The 16,598-nt window shown below is 41.8% G+C and overlaps 1 protein-coding gene across 1 annotated transcript in view; it reads left to right on the top strand.

Moving 5' to 3' along the window:
• LOC141141192 (uncharacterized) overlaps positions 1 to 5,502 on the top strand; it is a 31,494-nt gene extending 25,992 nt beyond the window's left edge. Inside the window, exons 2-3 of the mRNA XM_073628889.1 lie at positions 4,651 to 4,812; positions 4,961 to 5,502. Of these exons, the coding sequence (XP_073484990.1) occupies positions 4,651 to 4,812; positions 4,961 to 5,218 (420 nt within the window). The 3' untranslated portion in view covers positions 5,219 to 5,502. The remainder of the gene's footprint in view (positions 1 to 4,650; positions 4,813 to 4,960) is intronic.
• The last annotated feature ends 11,096 nt before the right edge of the window (positions 5,503 to 16,598 follow it).

Here is a 16,598-nt window from a genome sequence, read left to right as displayed (position 1 = left end):
CGTGTGGGAGAGTTGCTGCTTGTGGGTTCTGTCAGATTTAATTTTAAAAGGGTTTGTTGTAGTTCATCTGCTGATCTGCTTCTGTAAATTGTACCTTGGTAGTTAAATCTGACTGAAAAGGGGAAGCCCCATTGATACATAATGTTGTGGCGTTGCAGTTCCATTAGTTGGGGTTTCATGGATCGTCTTTTAGTAATAGTAAGTTGGGATAGGTCAGCAAAAATTTGATAATTGTGTCCTTGAAAATTAAGTTCCTTTTTTTCTCTTGCAGCAATTAGTATTTGTTCTTTCGTTCTGTAATAATGACATTTTGTGATTATATCACGTGGGGGTCCATCTTTCTTTTTGGCTGTGAGGGCTCTATGTACTCTGTCCAGTTCTAAACGTTTATTAGGGATATCTGGCTTTAGTTCTTGTAATAGAGCAGTAATAGTAGATTGCAGGTCTGTCACAGTTTCAGGTATTCCCCTTATGCGCAAGTTTGAACGTCTGGCTCTATTTTCGTAATCTTTGAGCTTAGTTTGAAGTATTAAATTCTCTTCTTTTAATTGTTCCAATTCTGTTATATTTTCTTGGGTTGTAATTTCAATTTCATCCATTTTTATTTCTAAGGCTGCGGTGCGGTTTCCCAGCTCTCTTATTTCTTTGGTTAGGCTTTTTGTTATTTGGTCTGAGGTTTGTTTTAAAGCCTTATGAAGCATCTTTTCAAATTGTAATAATATTACTGGGGATGCTGAGGAGGCTTGTGGAGAGGTTTGTGAGAGGATTTGTTCTGTATCTGACTCAAATGGAGAGTCTTGCTGTGACATTTTCTGTCTGTGAGAGCGCCCTGATGCTGTATATTGTGAGGTGACTGGAGCTGCTTTAGTTGCAGTGAGTGCCTGTGAGCTCTTTGTGAGGTGATTTTTATTTCTGCCACGGTTTCCTCCCAGTACCATATTTCCTGCCCAAACTTTCACAGTTTGTTCCCTGGGGCAAAAAGGTTCAAATGGATACCTTTTGAGCCTGCAGGCTCCGCTTTGTCCTTCTCTTCTCTCCTCAGCGGTGCGGAGCTCTAACAATGCATGTCTGCTCCGCTAGACTCCGCCCATCTCCCCCCCCATTTCTCTTTTTCAATTAAAAGACAAAAGTGATGAGCACAGAAGTTTTAGTTTACCCTGTATTAGACTTCAGCTAAAGGAGTGAGCTTGATCAAGTAGTTCCCTCCACTCACAAGCAATCGATATGTATGATTGATGTACTTGATGCATTAGTAGCAACCTTTATGCAATACGAAGTTGTCTTTTTGTTTATATCTGTGTCACATCTTTAAAAAAAAAAAAAAAGTGTTTGTCGTAATGTCGCAGTACCACTAAAATTCGCAGATCACCGCCATTACTGGTAAAAAAAAAAAAAAAAAAAAATGCCATAAATCTTTCCTATAGTTTTTAGACACTAACTTTTGCGAAAACCAAAAAATATATACTTATTGCATATTATTATTATTTTTTTTTTAACCAAAAATATGTAGAAGAATATGTATTGGCCTAAACTGATGAAGAAATTTGTCACTCTCTTTTTGTTTATAGTGAACAAAAATAAAAACCGCATAGGTGACCAAAAGAAAGCTCTATTTGTGGGAAAAAAGGACGCAAATTTTGTTTGGGTACAGCATTGCATGACCACGTAATTACCAGATAAAGCAACGCAGTGCCAAATTGTAAAAAGTGCTCTGGTCAGGAAGGGGGTAAAATCTTCCGGGGCTGAAGTGTTTAATGGCATCCCAGTCTTATAGGGCGTACACACGGTCGGACTTTGTTCGGACATTCCGACAACAAAATCCATGGATTTTTTCAGACGGATGTTGGCTCAAACTTGTCTTGCATACACACGGTCACACAAAGTTGTCGGAAAATCCGATCGTTCCGAACATGGTGACGTAAAACACATACGTCTGGACTATAAACGGGGCAGTGGCCAATAGCTTTCATCTCTTTATTTATTCTGAGCATGCGTGGCACTTTGTCGGTCGGATTTGTGTACACACGATCGGAATTTCCGACAACGGATTTTGTTGCCGGAAAATTTTATCTCCTGCTGTCCAACTTTGTGTGTCGGAAAATCCGATGGAAAATGTCCGATGGAGCCCACACACAGTCGAAATTTCCGACAACACGCTCCAATCGGACATTTTCCATCGGAAAATCCGACCGTGTGTACGGGGCATTAGTCCGTAGGGCTCAATACCCTTTGTAACTATAACAGATTCAACTCTTCTGGGAAGGTGTTCACAATGTTTAGGAGTGTGTCTATGGGGATGTTTGACCATTTTTACAGAAGCGTATTTGTGAGGTGAGGCACTGATGTGGATAAGAAGGCCTGGCTCGCAGTCTCCACTCTAATTCATTCCAAAGGTGCTCTATCAGGTTGAGATCAGGACTCTGTGCAGGCCAGTCAAGTTCCTCCACCCCAAACTCGCTCGTCCATGTCTTTATGGACCTTGATTTGTGCACTGGTGCGCAGTCATGTTGGAACAGGAAGGGGCCATACCCAAAAATAAATTTGGGGGCATGAAATTGTCCAAAATGTCTTGGTATGCTGACGCCTTAAGAATTCCTCTGGAACTAAGGGGCCAAGCCCAACCCCTGAATAACAACCCCACACCGTAATCCCCCCTCCACCAAATGATTTGGACCAGAGCACAAAGCAAGGTCCAAAAAGACATGGAAGAGCGAGTTTGGGGTGGAGGAACATGACTGGCCTGCACAGAGTCCTGACCTCAACCCGATAGAACACTTTTGGGATAAATTAAGCAGAGACTGCGAGCTAGGCCTTCTTGTCCAACATCAGTGCCTGACCTCAAAATTGCGCTTCTGGAAGAATGGTCAAACATTCCCATAGACACACTCCTAAACCTTGTGGACAGCCTTCCCAGAGGAGTTGAAATTTTTATAGCTGCAAAGGGTGGGCCAACTCAATATTGAACCCCATGGACTAAAGCCTCGTACACACGCTTAGATTTTCGGACGACCGAACGTCCGTTTTTTGCGCCATGCTAGTCTCATGTTAAAAATGAACAGATTACTTACTGGGGGTTATTTACGAAAGTCAAATCCACTTTGCACTACAAGTGCAAACTGCACTTGAAATTGCACTAAAAGTGCACTTGGAAGTGCAGTTGCTCTGAATCTGAGGGGAAGATCTGAAATGAGGGGAAGCTCTGCTGATTTTATTATCCAAACATGTGCAAGCTAAAATGCTGTTTTTTATTTTCCTTGCATGTCACCCTCAGATCTACAGCGACTGCACTTCCAAGTGCACTTTCAGTGCAATTTAAAGTGCACTTTGCACTTGTAGTGCAAAGTGGAGTTGCCTTTAGTAAATAACCCCAATGTGTTGAATAGTTTTGTATGTATTCTTTTGTTTCTGAGCATGCGTAGATTTGCTCTTACGATTTTTTTCGTATGAAAACCATACTGATAAAATGAAAATCGGATGTTGAGTTTACATCCGACAACATTTTTTATAGTCTGCACATCCAGCTTTTGTCTGACGAAAAAGTGAAATCGGCTATCGAAAGCACTGTACTAAGGATCCGAAAATCGGCAGACAGCTCGTCGTACGAATCTTTCCATCCGATTTTCATATAGTGTATACAGACCTTAAGATTGGGATGCCCTTAAAGTTTATGTGCATGCAAAGGCGTCCCAATACTTTTGGTAATATAGTGTATATACTGTATATTCATATGCCTGAAACATTCCCTGTATTTATGCTTTGGACCATTTTAAACTTCCTGTTCACCTAGGGCAACTATCTTGTGTCCACTTCCTCCTACCTTTAAGACTTATGAGCTTTAGAGGAGGGTGCTTTGCAAGGTAGGTATAGTTGAATGGTTTAGTTCCACTTTAACACAACCAGAAGCCAAATCCAAGCAATATACACGGTCTGGGAAAGGAATAGATGAAAAAGTTGATTTTCCCACTCTTCACCGGCAGCTTTCAACCATACTTTGCTAGCGGTTCAATTCTAGGTGTACACATCCACTGTGCGAACTGTAGGTACATAATTCTACCAACAGTAATACACTGTAGAGGAAGCATGATAACAGGAACTAGCTGGGTTGCCCAGTCCGAAAAAATGACTAAGGCTGGGTTCACACCATTGCTCATTGGATTTTGCAATAGCAGGCGATTTTGACCGTCTCTCTATGAAAACGGTTCACATATCTCCGGAGCGGGTCCGGTGCGATTAGCACAAGAATACTGTGCGTCTTTTGGTCTGTTTCAGGTCCGAATTCAGCCAAAACTTTGGGCTGAAATCGGAACCTTAAACGGTGAACCAGGACGCACCGGACCCCTGCTGTGAGCCGCATGCAGCTTATATGTGAACCCAGCCTTAATCTTTATTATATCCATAAATACAATGCTTACAAAAAGCAATATGATGTATAAGCAACTGTGTGCTGTACTGGGCAGCCCTGTCACTCTAGGTCAGCGTCTGTGATGGCTATACAGAAATCCAGCCATGCCTTTGCAACAAACATGATATATACTAAATATTTTTGATTTTTTTTTTCTCTCTCTTTTTTTTTTTTTTGGAACAGTTGAATTATCATGAAGAGTATTAAAAAGAATCATCCCTTTTGGAGGAGGCTACTTTAGACTTTAGAAGTTCCATAGGAATGCAGTCATCGCCAATGTTGTAGGAAGTGCAGTTGTGATTGCCGGTGGTATCACCACTCTGATAGGGGTAGCTCTGGCTCCACTGACACTGGAGGAGTCACTGGAGTATCTGCTTCTGTGGATGATTCTATTAACACCAAAAAGAAATGTGAGACAGTAATTGAGAAGGTAAACGAAATTGACAACATGATAAATGCGGTACAAAACATTGCTACAAATATCAGTGACACAATTGAAGTGATCAAGACTGTTCCCTTAGCAGAACAAGCCACTGACATAGCCAGAATGGGGGGTAGAGGAATGTTTGCTGTGGTGGAAGCAGGCAGATTCATCTGGGGAAGATATCAGCAGCTGCAGCTCATGGGGCTAAGTTAGAAACACAGGGAGCTCGAACAATGCGTGCCATTTCTGGAGTATTTGCAGCATTGTTTGTGTTCACTGATACTGCTTATGTTATAGTGGAGGGTCACCCTGAGAAAAAAAATTGCACCAAAAATCCTAAAAAAAAAAAAAAAAAAAAAAAATTTGAAAAAAAAAAATTTAAACTTTCCTGAACCCTTGTTGCTAGGCAATCTCCCTAATCTGCCTGTTCCTATTCTGCGGCTTGTTCTGCTCCTAGCTGAGCAGCCCCGTTGCCTTCTGGGAACTGTGTGTGCGCAGTAGGAAACTGGCAGTGAAGCCGCAAGGCTCCACTGCCTGTTTCCCTTACCTAGGATGGCGGTGCCAGGACCCGAGAGCTGAGGGACGGGTCGGCCTTGGGCGGCCGACATCGCGGGCACCCAGGACAGGTAAGTCTACTTATTTAAAGTAAGCAGCTACAGTGCTTAAAGCCGGAATCCAGCTTTATACAAGGAACAGCAGAGCTTCAAGAAGGTGCCAAAACCGAGACAGCAGAACAAATAAGGGAGGTTGCTTTTAGCTTGCTGGGAACAAGGCATGACATGCGAGAAAATAATAAAAACCTGCTTGCCGAAATTATGGGACTTATATCAGAAGTTAGTGATGAGTAGAATGCATACCTATATACACAGTATGTATATTTATCAGCCCTTCCTAACCCATGGCTCGCAAACCATAATGTTGCTTACAGAATTTGATTGGCTTCCGTCTGTTTGAATGTTTACTTAAAGCATATCTATGGTCAAAGTGTAAAATCATATATTCATATTCCACATTGTATTTTAATTATTTCTAGCCTACTGCTTTTCATCTGAATGATCTTGAAGTGTGCAAACTTACTTTGTGAAGATCCCTACATATTTACTACCTTGAATTCTGTGACACGTTGCCACTACGCCCTGTGCATAGTGGCAGCTGCCTAGGGCGCACTGCTGCCTTGGGCGCCCGGCCACCGGTGTTCCTACTCCCTTCTCCCTGCAGCAAGCAACTAAGTCTCAGCATCAGCAGGCAGCAGCTGCTCCATTTGCATATAGTGTCTGAGGCGCAGCGGAGGACTGTGTCTGTGTCCCGACTCCCAAGTGAATGGAAGCAAGCAAACATTAATTGATGGGCACTGGTAGGCTGCATTGATGGGCACTGGTAGGCTGTATTGATGGGCACTGGTGGGGCTGCATTTTATGGGCGCTGCTGGGCTGCATTTGATAGGTGCTTCATTAAAAGGTGGGGTATACATGGGCAGGGCAAAGAGGGTGGAGTCAGGGGTGGAGCCGGAGGGGCGCAAAAATTAGGTTTTGCCTAGAGTATCAAAGATCCTTGCACCAGCCCTGGATGTGTCACACATTTCACAAAGCCAGACTTCTGAACTACAGAGGTGCTGAGAGGAGGAGTTTCAGGAGGCAGAGTCAGTACAGGAATCACTGCTTGCAGGCAGCAAGGTACCATAGGACATGTAGTCCTTAGAGATTGAGTGTGAAGAGGAGAAGCTGCAAAGCATGCTGGGAATCCAGGAAGTTGTGGAAAGAGATGGGCAGCAGACAGGCAGAACTCACAAAATGAAAGGAGATTTTTTTAAGCCGGCTTCTATTGGATTATTAAAAATATGTATGTAAAACAGCGCTAGAGTCCCAAACAAAAACTGAAATCGTGTATGGAACAAATATAAATCTGTGACATAAAGAACCTATAAGTAATTGTGAATCAACACAATACAAAAACACGTGAAATATACAAAAATGTCTAATATGCAATGTAATATGCTCTGGAACCAGAGTCCATAAATATAAAATAAAAATAAAGGAGTCTTCTCAAACAGAGGAGGTGCTCGAACAAGAACGTTGACTGGAGACTTAGATGTAAGGCAACCACAGGGAACACGTCATAGACATCTATGGTTAGGTACTCTTACCAGATCTTGTAGGACATATCTGCCATATAGCAGTATGTCTGTTAGAGCTTGTGGAGGTAACCTCCCGTGAAATCCGCCCGGGTGTTGTCCCTTGGGTCACGATCATCGATAAGGAAGGGTTGTCATAGGTGGAAGTTAACCGCTCACTCGCACACTCTCCAATTCAGGGACCAAAAAGGTCAAAAGAAACCAGTTGAGGGTGAAGTCATGGAGGAAAAAAGAAAAAGGCTCCACATGGCGTAGGTCAAAAAAAATTAAGGATTTTAATGAATAAAAAGCCTTTACAGAATAAGAAGTGATCACTAGTAAATAAAATGGTGGCAACGTGGGAAGCTGGAACGCCCAAAAAATAAAAATAACCATAAATTTCCTTTAATTTAATTTTATACTTTTTGTAATCATTAGAATCTCAAAATGAGTGTCATTATTATTAATGTTATTGAAGCTTTTCTAGTAGTGTTTTTTCCCAGCATCACTTGTCTTGAAGATTTATTTCTCTTGAATTCATACACAGAAATATTGTGAAAATGAATATTGTACTGAAAATTGTGTAATAATAGTTAGATATTAATACCTATTGGTTCGAAGCGTTCCACAGATCAACAATCAATAAATAAACATGTCCCTCTTTTAATTATTTCTGACTCTTTTGCAGTTTGTTTTCGGCATATTGTTAGCCAATCTACCCAAAAGAGATTTCGCATTTTTGAATGGAGTGAGGTTGTTTGGGATCCAGCAAAGATATGTTCACACACATGTTTCGAGAGTGATGCAATAGTTTCTTTCACTGACTACTTCTGAAAATGTTAGTTGCTTAGCTGTCTTGGTAATGTATTAGTTTCAATACTTCGCTGATCTGAACCAAGCATGCAGATCCAAAGTTCTGATTTCATGTAGTGCATACGTGTTCCTCGGTTAACTACTCACAAATCCTAAAGCCATACACAGCCAGACAACTAGCATTTTCTGAAGGAGGTCAGTAATGAGGGAATATTTCTCTCTTGACATGTTAGTAACAGAGTTCAGAAATACATGGGCTGTTTATATTTGTGATGGGCACACTGGGGTGATTTACTGATGGAGTTGGGAATGGTTATTTAGCTTAGTGGTAAAGCTAGTTTGATTTACATCATCCAATTATGTGCAAGCAAACAATCTTGTTTTTTTTGTATTCCCTTGCACTTGAATGGGCATAAAAAGTGAACACAGCTCTACCTTATTCACTATAATAAGCAAACAACTTTGGTATTCACTCATGTTTCCGGTCCATGAGTGATTAGGTCAGAAGCTCCAGCATGTTTTATTATTACAACTTCATCAGTAGTTTCATAGGGTCTGACAGTCTCTACTCATAAGTTGTCCCTCAAGCCATTGTCGGAACTAATGGCTCCTGTTTAGGAAAAAGATGAATCCAATCTAACTGTTTCTCCTTCTGAAACGATCAATAGTACCCAGCTCCAGTGTTGCAAATAAGCAGTAGGAGAACATTGGAAAACAGCGCCCAGTCTCTTGACTATAAAATTTGATACTCATTGGAGTTGAATTAATAAAGGAGTATAGGCTGTTTTCTTAGCAAACTGAATGTTTACTTTGCAAGAGGATTTTCAATTAGCTCAGTGAATGAAGCTCTGCAAATGTCAATCTTCAAATCATGTGCAAAGAAAAATTCACTTTTTTTTCTTGCACACAGTGACAATTCCCTTGCTAAGTAATGATTCAATTCGAAAAAGAAACATGCTACTTGTTTCTCCTTTAACAATTCAACCCCAGCGTGTCCATTTAGTATGCTCAGCTTTTAATTAAGGTGCATTGGGGTAATACTGGCATTTGGTCAGTGACATTACAAGGGATTCCTGGCAAATTTAAATTTAAATTGGGAATCTGTCATTCAGTAGCGGGAGTCCTGCTTCTACAAATTGGCGGCCGATAGGCCATTGTGACTTGGATTTCCTGGCTGGATGACTTGATTGATGGATACATTACTAGACACCATGACTCCCACTGGATTTATTCTTGGAACTTTAAAAACTTCATTTTAAAAGCTGGTAGGTATGTGTTTGTCCACAATGATACAAAAAGCCCCAGGTTGCACTCTGTTTATAACAGCCATGTCTCTAAGTAAAAGTACAGGCTTCAGCTACAGTACCAACAAATGGCCACTGTCCCCACCTATAACTGGCCTTCCCAGCAAGGAGCACATGGAAGGGTGATACATGTCAAATAAAACCAAATAAAAATCCCATCTCAACTCACCAACAAGCCTGCAACCAACCAAATTATCTTGTCCTGTGTTAGACAAATTTGGTTGGTTGCAGGCGGGTTGGTGAGTTGAGATGGGAGTTTTCTTTGGTTTGTGTGACAGGCTTCGGACACAGTCTCTCTTTTTTTTTTTTTTTTTTTGGTAGAGCACGTGGAGTTGTAGAAAACACCTTTGTCCCTCTATGTTGGGGCAAGGGTATTTTGCAAGTGGTTCAGATCTACCAGTACTTGTAGTATTCTATGGAGGTGGCTGGAAAGCCTAGATTTTATTTATACTCTAGAGATAGGGGATGAATGTGTGGTGCTGTATTGCAAACTAGTTACCATACAGCAAGGCACCTTGCTTTACACAAAAGGAAAACTTCAACAACTGTTCAGCAACAAGTATATGCTGTGCAACCTCAAAAGGCCCTTGCAACATAGAATAAAAACATATTTATTCATCTACAGTATATTTGTAATATTTTTTTAACCCTAGAAAAAAAAAGGACCCCAATAAATTACAAAAGAAACAAAAAATGGCTGCAAAAGGGGAGTGGGCAAATACACTTGTTGCTTATACGGAAAAAATTGCTGTCCTACAAAAGGTGTTTTGGGGGGAGGGAGTACCAAAAAATATGTAGCCCATCACTGCAATCTGCATATAATATGGTATCTCACCCTATGCAGAACTTTAGGCTCTCCCCTACAGCTCCTACACATTCTGGCAACTAGGGATAGGCGAACGGTTCCGAACGGTTCCGCCCGAATCAGGACACAGAGCACTGTCAGAGTCATGATTGGACATTGTCATCATGACTTTATCCAATCATGGCTCATTCCCACCCCACAGTATAAAAGTATTCTTTCAATGGAAGCCATTTTCAGTGTGATTTTGGTGTGGAGAGAGATAGAACAGGGCTCTGTTCAGTGCTATTAGTGTGCTATACTGTGCTATTTTGCTTCAATTGTCAGTGTAGAATATTAGTTTAGTGTCAGTCTAGGGATAGTGTGAGTGTAGTGAGGAGGACCATCATTCAGCTTTTCATAGTGTGCAGCTAGAGTAAGGACAGCTCAGATAGTTCCAGTGTAGTGTAGTGAGACCGTGTCAGTAATCTTAACATTAGTATATAGCTAGAGTAGGGACAGCTTCAGTGTAGTGACGGTTGAACACCATCTATTTGATTGCCTTACTGCCAGTTTAACGCCATATTGTATTGCGTGCGTTACTGCCAGTTTAACACCATATCATTTTGCGTGCGTTAATGCCGGTTTAACGCCTTATCAATTTGCGTGCGTTACTGCCAGTACAGTTTTGTGTGTGTTACTGCCTGTTTAACGCCATATAGTTTTACGTGCGTTACTGCCTGTTTAAGGCCATATAGTTTTGCGTGCGTTACTGCCGGTTTAACGCCATATAGTTTTGCATTCGTTACTGCCAGTTTAACGCCATATAGTTCTGTGTGCATTACAAGTTTAACGCCATATAGTTTTGTACGTTACTGCCAGTTAAACGCCATATCGTTTTGCGTGCGTTACTGCCAGTTTAATGCCATATAGTTTTGCGTGTGTTACTGCCAGTTTAACGCCATATAGTTCTGTGTGCGTTACTACAAGTTTAATGCCATATAGTTTTGTGCATTACTGCCAGTTTAACGCCATATCGTTTTTCGTGCGTTACTGCCAGTTTAACGCCATATAGTTTTGCGTGCGCTAATGCCTGTTTAACGCCATATCATTTTGCGTGGGTTACTGCCAGTTTAACGCCATATCGTTTTGCGTGCGTTACTGCCAGTTTAACGCCATATTGTTTTGCGTGCGTTACTGCCAGTTTAATGCCATATGGTTCTGTGTGCATTACTACAAGTTTAACGCCATATAGTTTTGTGCGTGACTGCCAGTTTAACGCCATTTACTTCTGTGTGCGTTACTGCCAGGTTAACGCCATATATTTCTGTGCATCACTGTATGTTTTGCGCATTATATTGAATTATAATGAATTATAAAATGCACACTACACAATACACATTCATGGATTGTGTATTGTGTAGTGTGCATTTTATAATTCAGATGATGTATGTGTATTTTCTGGTTTTCAGCAATCTATCATGTATATTGCCTTTTATGGATGTATAGATTAAGTCTAATGAATTGCAGTTGTTTTTTACTCATGCTTTAAACTAGGCCACTATGCCGGGTAACGCACATTTATTGCTGTTCCCATTTGTTTATATAGCATTCTGTGATCAATAAAACAATTTTATTGCATTTATTGTGGAAGTGTGCCAAATCTCTCCCACCTCATTTAAAGTCCCAGGGCTACCTTCCCTCTTTTTTGCAAAGCTTGCGAAAGGATCCAAGAATACATGGCATAAAGGAGAAGGATGATTACTGGTTGGCAACCCTCCTTGACAACCATTATAAGGGGAAGGTCTGTGAACTCATCCCGTCCACACAGAGAGTGCAGAGGATAAAATCTCCTATGGACACATTAAAGGGGATTTTATTAAACGTTTTTCCTGACTCTAGTAGGTTACAGTGTGGTGGAAAACGTCGTTTTAAATCTTCTGTTGGTCAAGAAAGGAGCGTTGGAGAAGGCATCCGCCTAAGTGAGGCATTTCCGATTTTTTTTAGTCCTCGCCGCCCAGGGCTGTCAGCTTCCACATCCCATCGGCAGCGTCTGCATCACATTGTGGACGATTACCTCAGGGCCAAAACAGAGACCGAGGGCTTTCTAGCTGACGATCCACTGGCTTACTGGGTCATGAGAATAGACCACGGGCCAGAACTTGCCCAGTATGCTATTGAGTTGTTGGGCTGCCCTGCATCCAGTGTGCTTTCAGAATGGGCATTCAGTCCTGCAGGAGGTTTCGTTACTGATCATAGAACGTGTCTGTCCACAGACTCTGTGGACCATTTGGCTTTTATAAAAATGAATCAGTCCTGGATTACCAGCTATGATGCCCCTGATGCAGATGTCACTGATTAAGTCTTTTTGGAATGTGGAATCTCTTCAGGACTTCGAGGCTGCCTAGCTTTGAGGGTCTTCAATCATTTCATCTGGAAGAATGTTTTTGGTATAGGTTTCATGGGCACAATTAACACCCAAAGACCAATTTTTCTGCACTTTTCTGACAGGTACATATCACTGGAATTTTTTACAGCAAGGCAAATTCTTACTTACATCAAGAGTACCTCTATAGGGTTACAGTGGGAAGGCACCACCGACACCCAAAGACCAATTTTTCTGCACCTGTTTGACAGGTGCATATCATTGCAATTTTATACAGCAAGGCAAATTCTTGCTTTCGTCAAGATTATCTCTGTAGGGTTACGGTGGGAAGGCGCCAAAGACTAACTTTAACGCAGCCGTTACTTCTATCCAAAGTCAAAGTGACACCAGAATGTATCCAAAAAATCTCTAATCTTGTTCCCAGTGCACTACATTGTGGCCTCGTCATACACACTGGCTCCCCAGCTGTTGCTGAGCAAAATAAAGGCAGCTTGCAGGAAAAATGTAATTTTTTTTGGCTTTATAAATTCAATTATTGCTGCAGCAGATTCTAGACATGGTACAAATCTGCTACTTTACAGTAAGACTAATGCCTTGTACACATGATCGGACATTCCGACAACAAAATCCATGGACTTTTTCCGATGGATGTTAGCTCTAACTTGTCTTGCATACACACAGTCGCACAAAGTTGTCGGAAAATCCGATCGTTCTGAACGCGGTGACGTAAAACACGTACATCGGGACTATAAACGGGGCAGTAGGATTTGTGTACACACGGTCGGAATTTAATCGATCAGATTTTGTTGTCGGAAAATTTTATATCCTGCTCTGAAACTTTGTGTCGGAAATTCCGGCGGAAAAAGTCAGATGGAGCCCACACACGATCGGAATTTCCGACAACACAATCCGACCGTGTGTACAGGGCATAAGGGGAGCCCCCTGGCACTATATTGGAAGGAATTTTTAATTTTTAGGCTTTCACTTTAAAAATCAAAAAATCACTGCTCATTTAAAAATGACGTTTTTCACAAACTTTTTTTTTTTATTGATCCATGTCCCCCAGGGCAGGTCCCGGATCCCTAATTACTTGCATTTAAGCCTTCAAAATGGGCACTTTTGATATTTAACGTTCGGGTCCCATTGAATGGGATCCTTCAATGGGGTTCGGTGTTCGGGTCCGAACGTTTGCAGTGTTCGGAAGTTCTGGTCCGAACCGGTCAGGGGTCCGGTCGGCCCATCCTTACTGGCAACATGGCTGCTGTGGGGCTCAGTTATCTATTTCTACAGATTATTGGCTAGGGCAAGGGATATGCATTGCATGACGGAAAAGCAGCAAACATTGGCATCAATATGGAGTTTGCAATCCTGTTGAAACCCAGGTACTTGCCTTGAACCCAAGATTGCAGTGCTCAAGCCTCTTGGTATGCTAAGCAACTTCTGTCTGTGGTGAGATGAGATAATTTTTTACAGTATTTTGACATAATATCATTTGTGATGCTCTGGACATTCATCTAACTGACCCTTTTATCAGCTGACCTGCTGACATCAGTATGTACGCACAACAGCGCTAATCAATGTGTGCTGCTGCCATCCAACCTGCTGCAACATTCTATACATCCACAACAGCAATTAAAGCGGTAGTAAATCTCTGTTTTTTTTTTTTTCTGACCTGAAAGGTAATGTCATAATGTGCTAGTATGCATCACATACTAGCACAATGTATGAAACTTACCTTAAAACGAAGCCATCCAGTGCCACACTGTCACCGCTGGAGACCGTTTCCATCTTCACCCGGTCTTCCTTCCGGGTCCGCAGACTCCGGCTGTGTGACTGGCCGTATCCGCAATTACGTCACTCCCGCGCATGCAAGGGGGAGCCACTGTTTATGGCACAGGGCTCTGAAGGAATGGCCCTGATGGGCTGGTGACATCATCAGCTGCAGCTGTACCTATAAGGCTTACTTATAGGTACAAGTCAGAGATGGGAATTTACTTCCACTTTAAGCAAGGCACAGGGAACCAAGTGCCCGATTTGACAATAACAAATGAGCTTCCTCGCTCTCCCAAAGCTGCCGAAGACACAGACAAACTTTTGTGAATACAGAAAATACAATTTACAGACAAAAAGAAACAATTGTAAAGAGTATTTAATATTTTTTAAACAAAATATTTTTGGAACTATAAAACATGCCGGGGCATTAATCTGCATCTTGATTTTCACTGACACATTTTTTTCAAACCAATAAAAATTAGAGAGAGGACATTTTTACCCATTCTCTTAGGAACCTGGTGAAGAAGTAAATGTTATCCCCTTTGGCGGACTCACCCTCATCTCATCAACAGCTATCCCTCTATTTCTCAGCAGCTGGTTCTGCACTCAGCACATTTTCTGCACTTTCCGATAACTGATCTGCATTTTCAGTTTGTGTATCTACCATTCGACTACAGGACATTAAAGAAAAAAAATGGTAGTACTCCATACAATCATTATATACTTCTATGTGCAAGTAATGAGACATGCATAATCATTGCATAATGATTTATTATTACAACATCATTACACTGTATTATAATCACATGTATTCTGCTGTATGGTGTTCCCAGCGAGAGGGTTTGGAGGGCCACAGGGGACAAGGTCGGTGCACTCCTTACTAACTGTTACATCTGGGCAGAACAATAAACAGGAATGTTGCAAGTTCTTTCAGATGAAAATCAATAAAAAAGGGGGCACTTAGGGGGGCATAGTAGTAGTCAGTACTGTAAATAGAGGCCAGAACCACATGAGGACATTGTAGGTTGAAACGATCCTTGTGAAAGTGAGGAATATTTTATATCAACTGACTTTCCAAGAGGGAGTGGGGGTAGAGTGGGGGATAGTATTGCCAAACATAGGCCTTGATCAATGTAGGAAACAGAGGGAAGATGTACATTTGGTTACAGTGACTTCAGAAAAGTGAGGAGGGTGGACTAAACAAGTTTTCCAATTGTAGCGTCTAGCTAAAGGGTACAGTTTGAGCATCCACACTAAGAGGAGGTAGTTTGCAAACAAGGCAATAGGGGGAGCAAACAATAACCTACTGGTAAAAGGCAGGCTATGTCTTTAAGCAGAATGTTTCTGGCTTCAAAATATATGGCTTGAGTGGGAAGCAGACACTGGTCACCTATGAGGTACTACTGCTGTGGTAGATAAAGAATGGAATACTTCTGATCCATCTACAGATCTAGTAGGTATGTAATATGTCATTGTAAAAGGTGTGGCTGAAGAGATGGCTTTCCTCAAAGAGTAGTAAATAATGCATTCTTTAAACATCCTTCACTTCCCTTCCATGTAGCTAAAGTGCTCTATGCCTTAGAACAGACAAATTCCGTAAGTGAGAGACAAGAGTAGATCCTTGTAAAAGACCATCACAACCAAATCGTTGGGCTCCAGATATGTGTCTTAACTTTCCTGAAGGAAGCAAGGCTCACAAGAAAACACATAGACTTTCTGTATCTCTCCTGTATCTGAGTTGCATTATTCTATTATTTGTTATATGAAATAGATGGCTGTAATTTATGGTTGAAGGCTTATTAAATTAGCAAGTCTGTTTTTTATATGTTGGATATGTGTATCAATTGTATCCATTTACACTATATTTATTAATAAAGTGTAGATTTTTCTACATTTGTATCTGGCTTATAATTTATGGTTGCAGGTAGTGACACTAGAGAACCCCCTTTTTACCTTGTTATCTCTTATGAGAGAGATGGGGTTACACTGAAAGGTTGTTCCATAGTTCCTGAACTAGATCACACTCTGTGGGTCCTAGGACAGTACAAAAATGTCCAGAATCCAGAGTCTCATATCCAGGGCTTTTTTTCTCCGAACATAGGTACAGGAACTCCATCATGACCCCCCCCCCCCCCTTACACACACCCTCCAAACCACCTCAAATAGTGGGTGTGGTCAAATTTCACTAACAGTGGGGGGGTCTGAACAGGGCCGTCAAATACTAGAACTGCATTATATATTGAGTGCAGAGTTCGGGGAGGGGGTTACACACAGACAGCAGAGTTTGGGGTGTGCTACATAAATAGTGCAGAGTTCAGGGGTGTGCTGCATACAAAGTGCAGGTTTCAGCCTTCTTCCATAGCTGCTTACCTCTGCATCCCCCATCCACATCTCACTTTCACCCCTCTTCAGTTCGGCACTGTGGGGAGACGTGTGGGAATCCCTCACGGTCCCCCCTCTTTATATGCTCTCATACATGGTAGGACTTTCAACATCTCGTCCACCAGAGGGAGCATCACCGTGCCGGCGGCATTCTTTGATCTCCACTGGACGTTCAACGACGCGGCGCGCACCGGAGGCTGCGGTCCCATGTGCGTGCGGTGCC

The sequence above is a fragment of the Aquarana catesbeiana genome, linkage group LG04, assembly GCF_042186555.1.
Source record: "Aquarana catesbeiana isolate 2022-GZ linkage group LG04, ASM4218655v1, whole genome shotgun sequence".
NCBI classification, from domain to species: Eukaryota; Metazoa; Chordata; class Amphibia; order Anura; family Ranidae; genus Aquarana; species Aquarana catesbeiana.
This window is presented reverse-complemented; position numbering and strand designations above follow the sequence as displayed.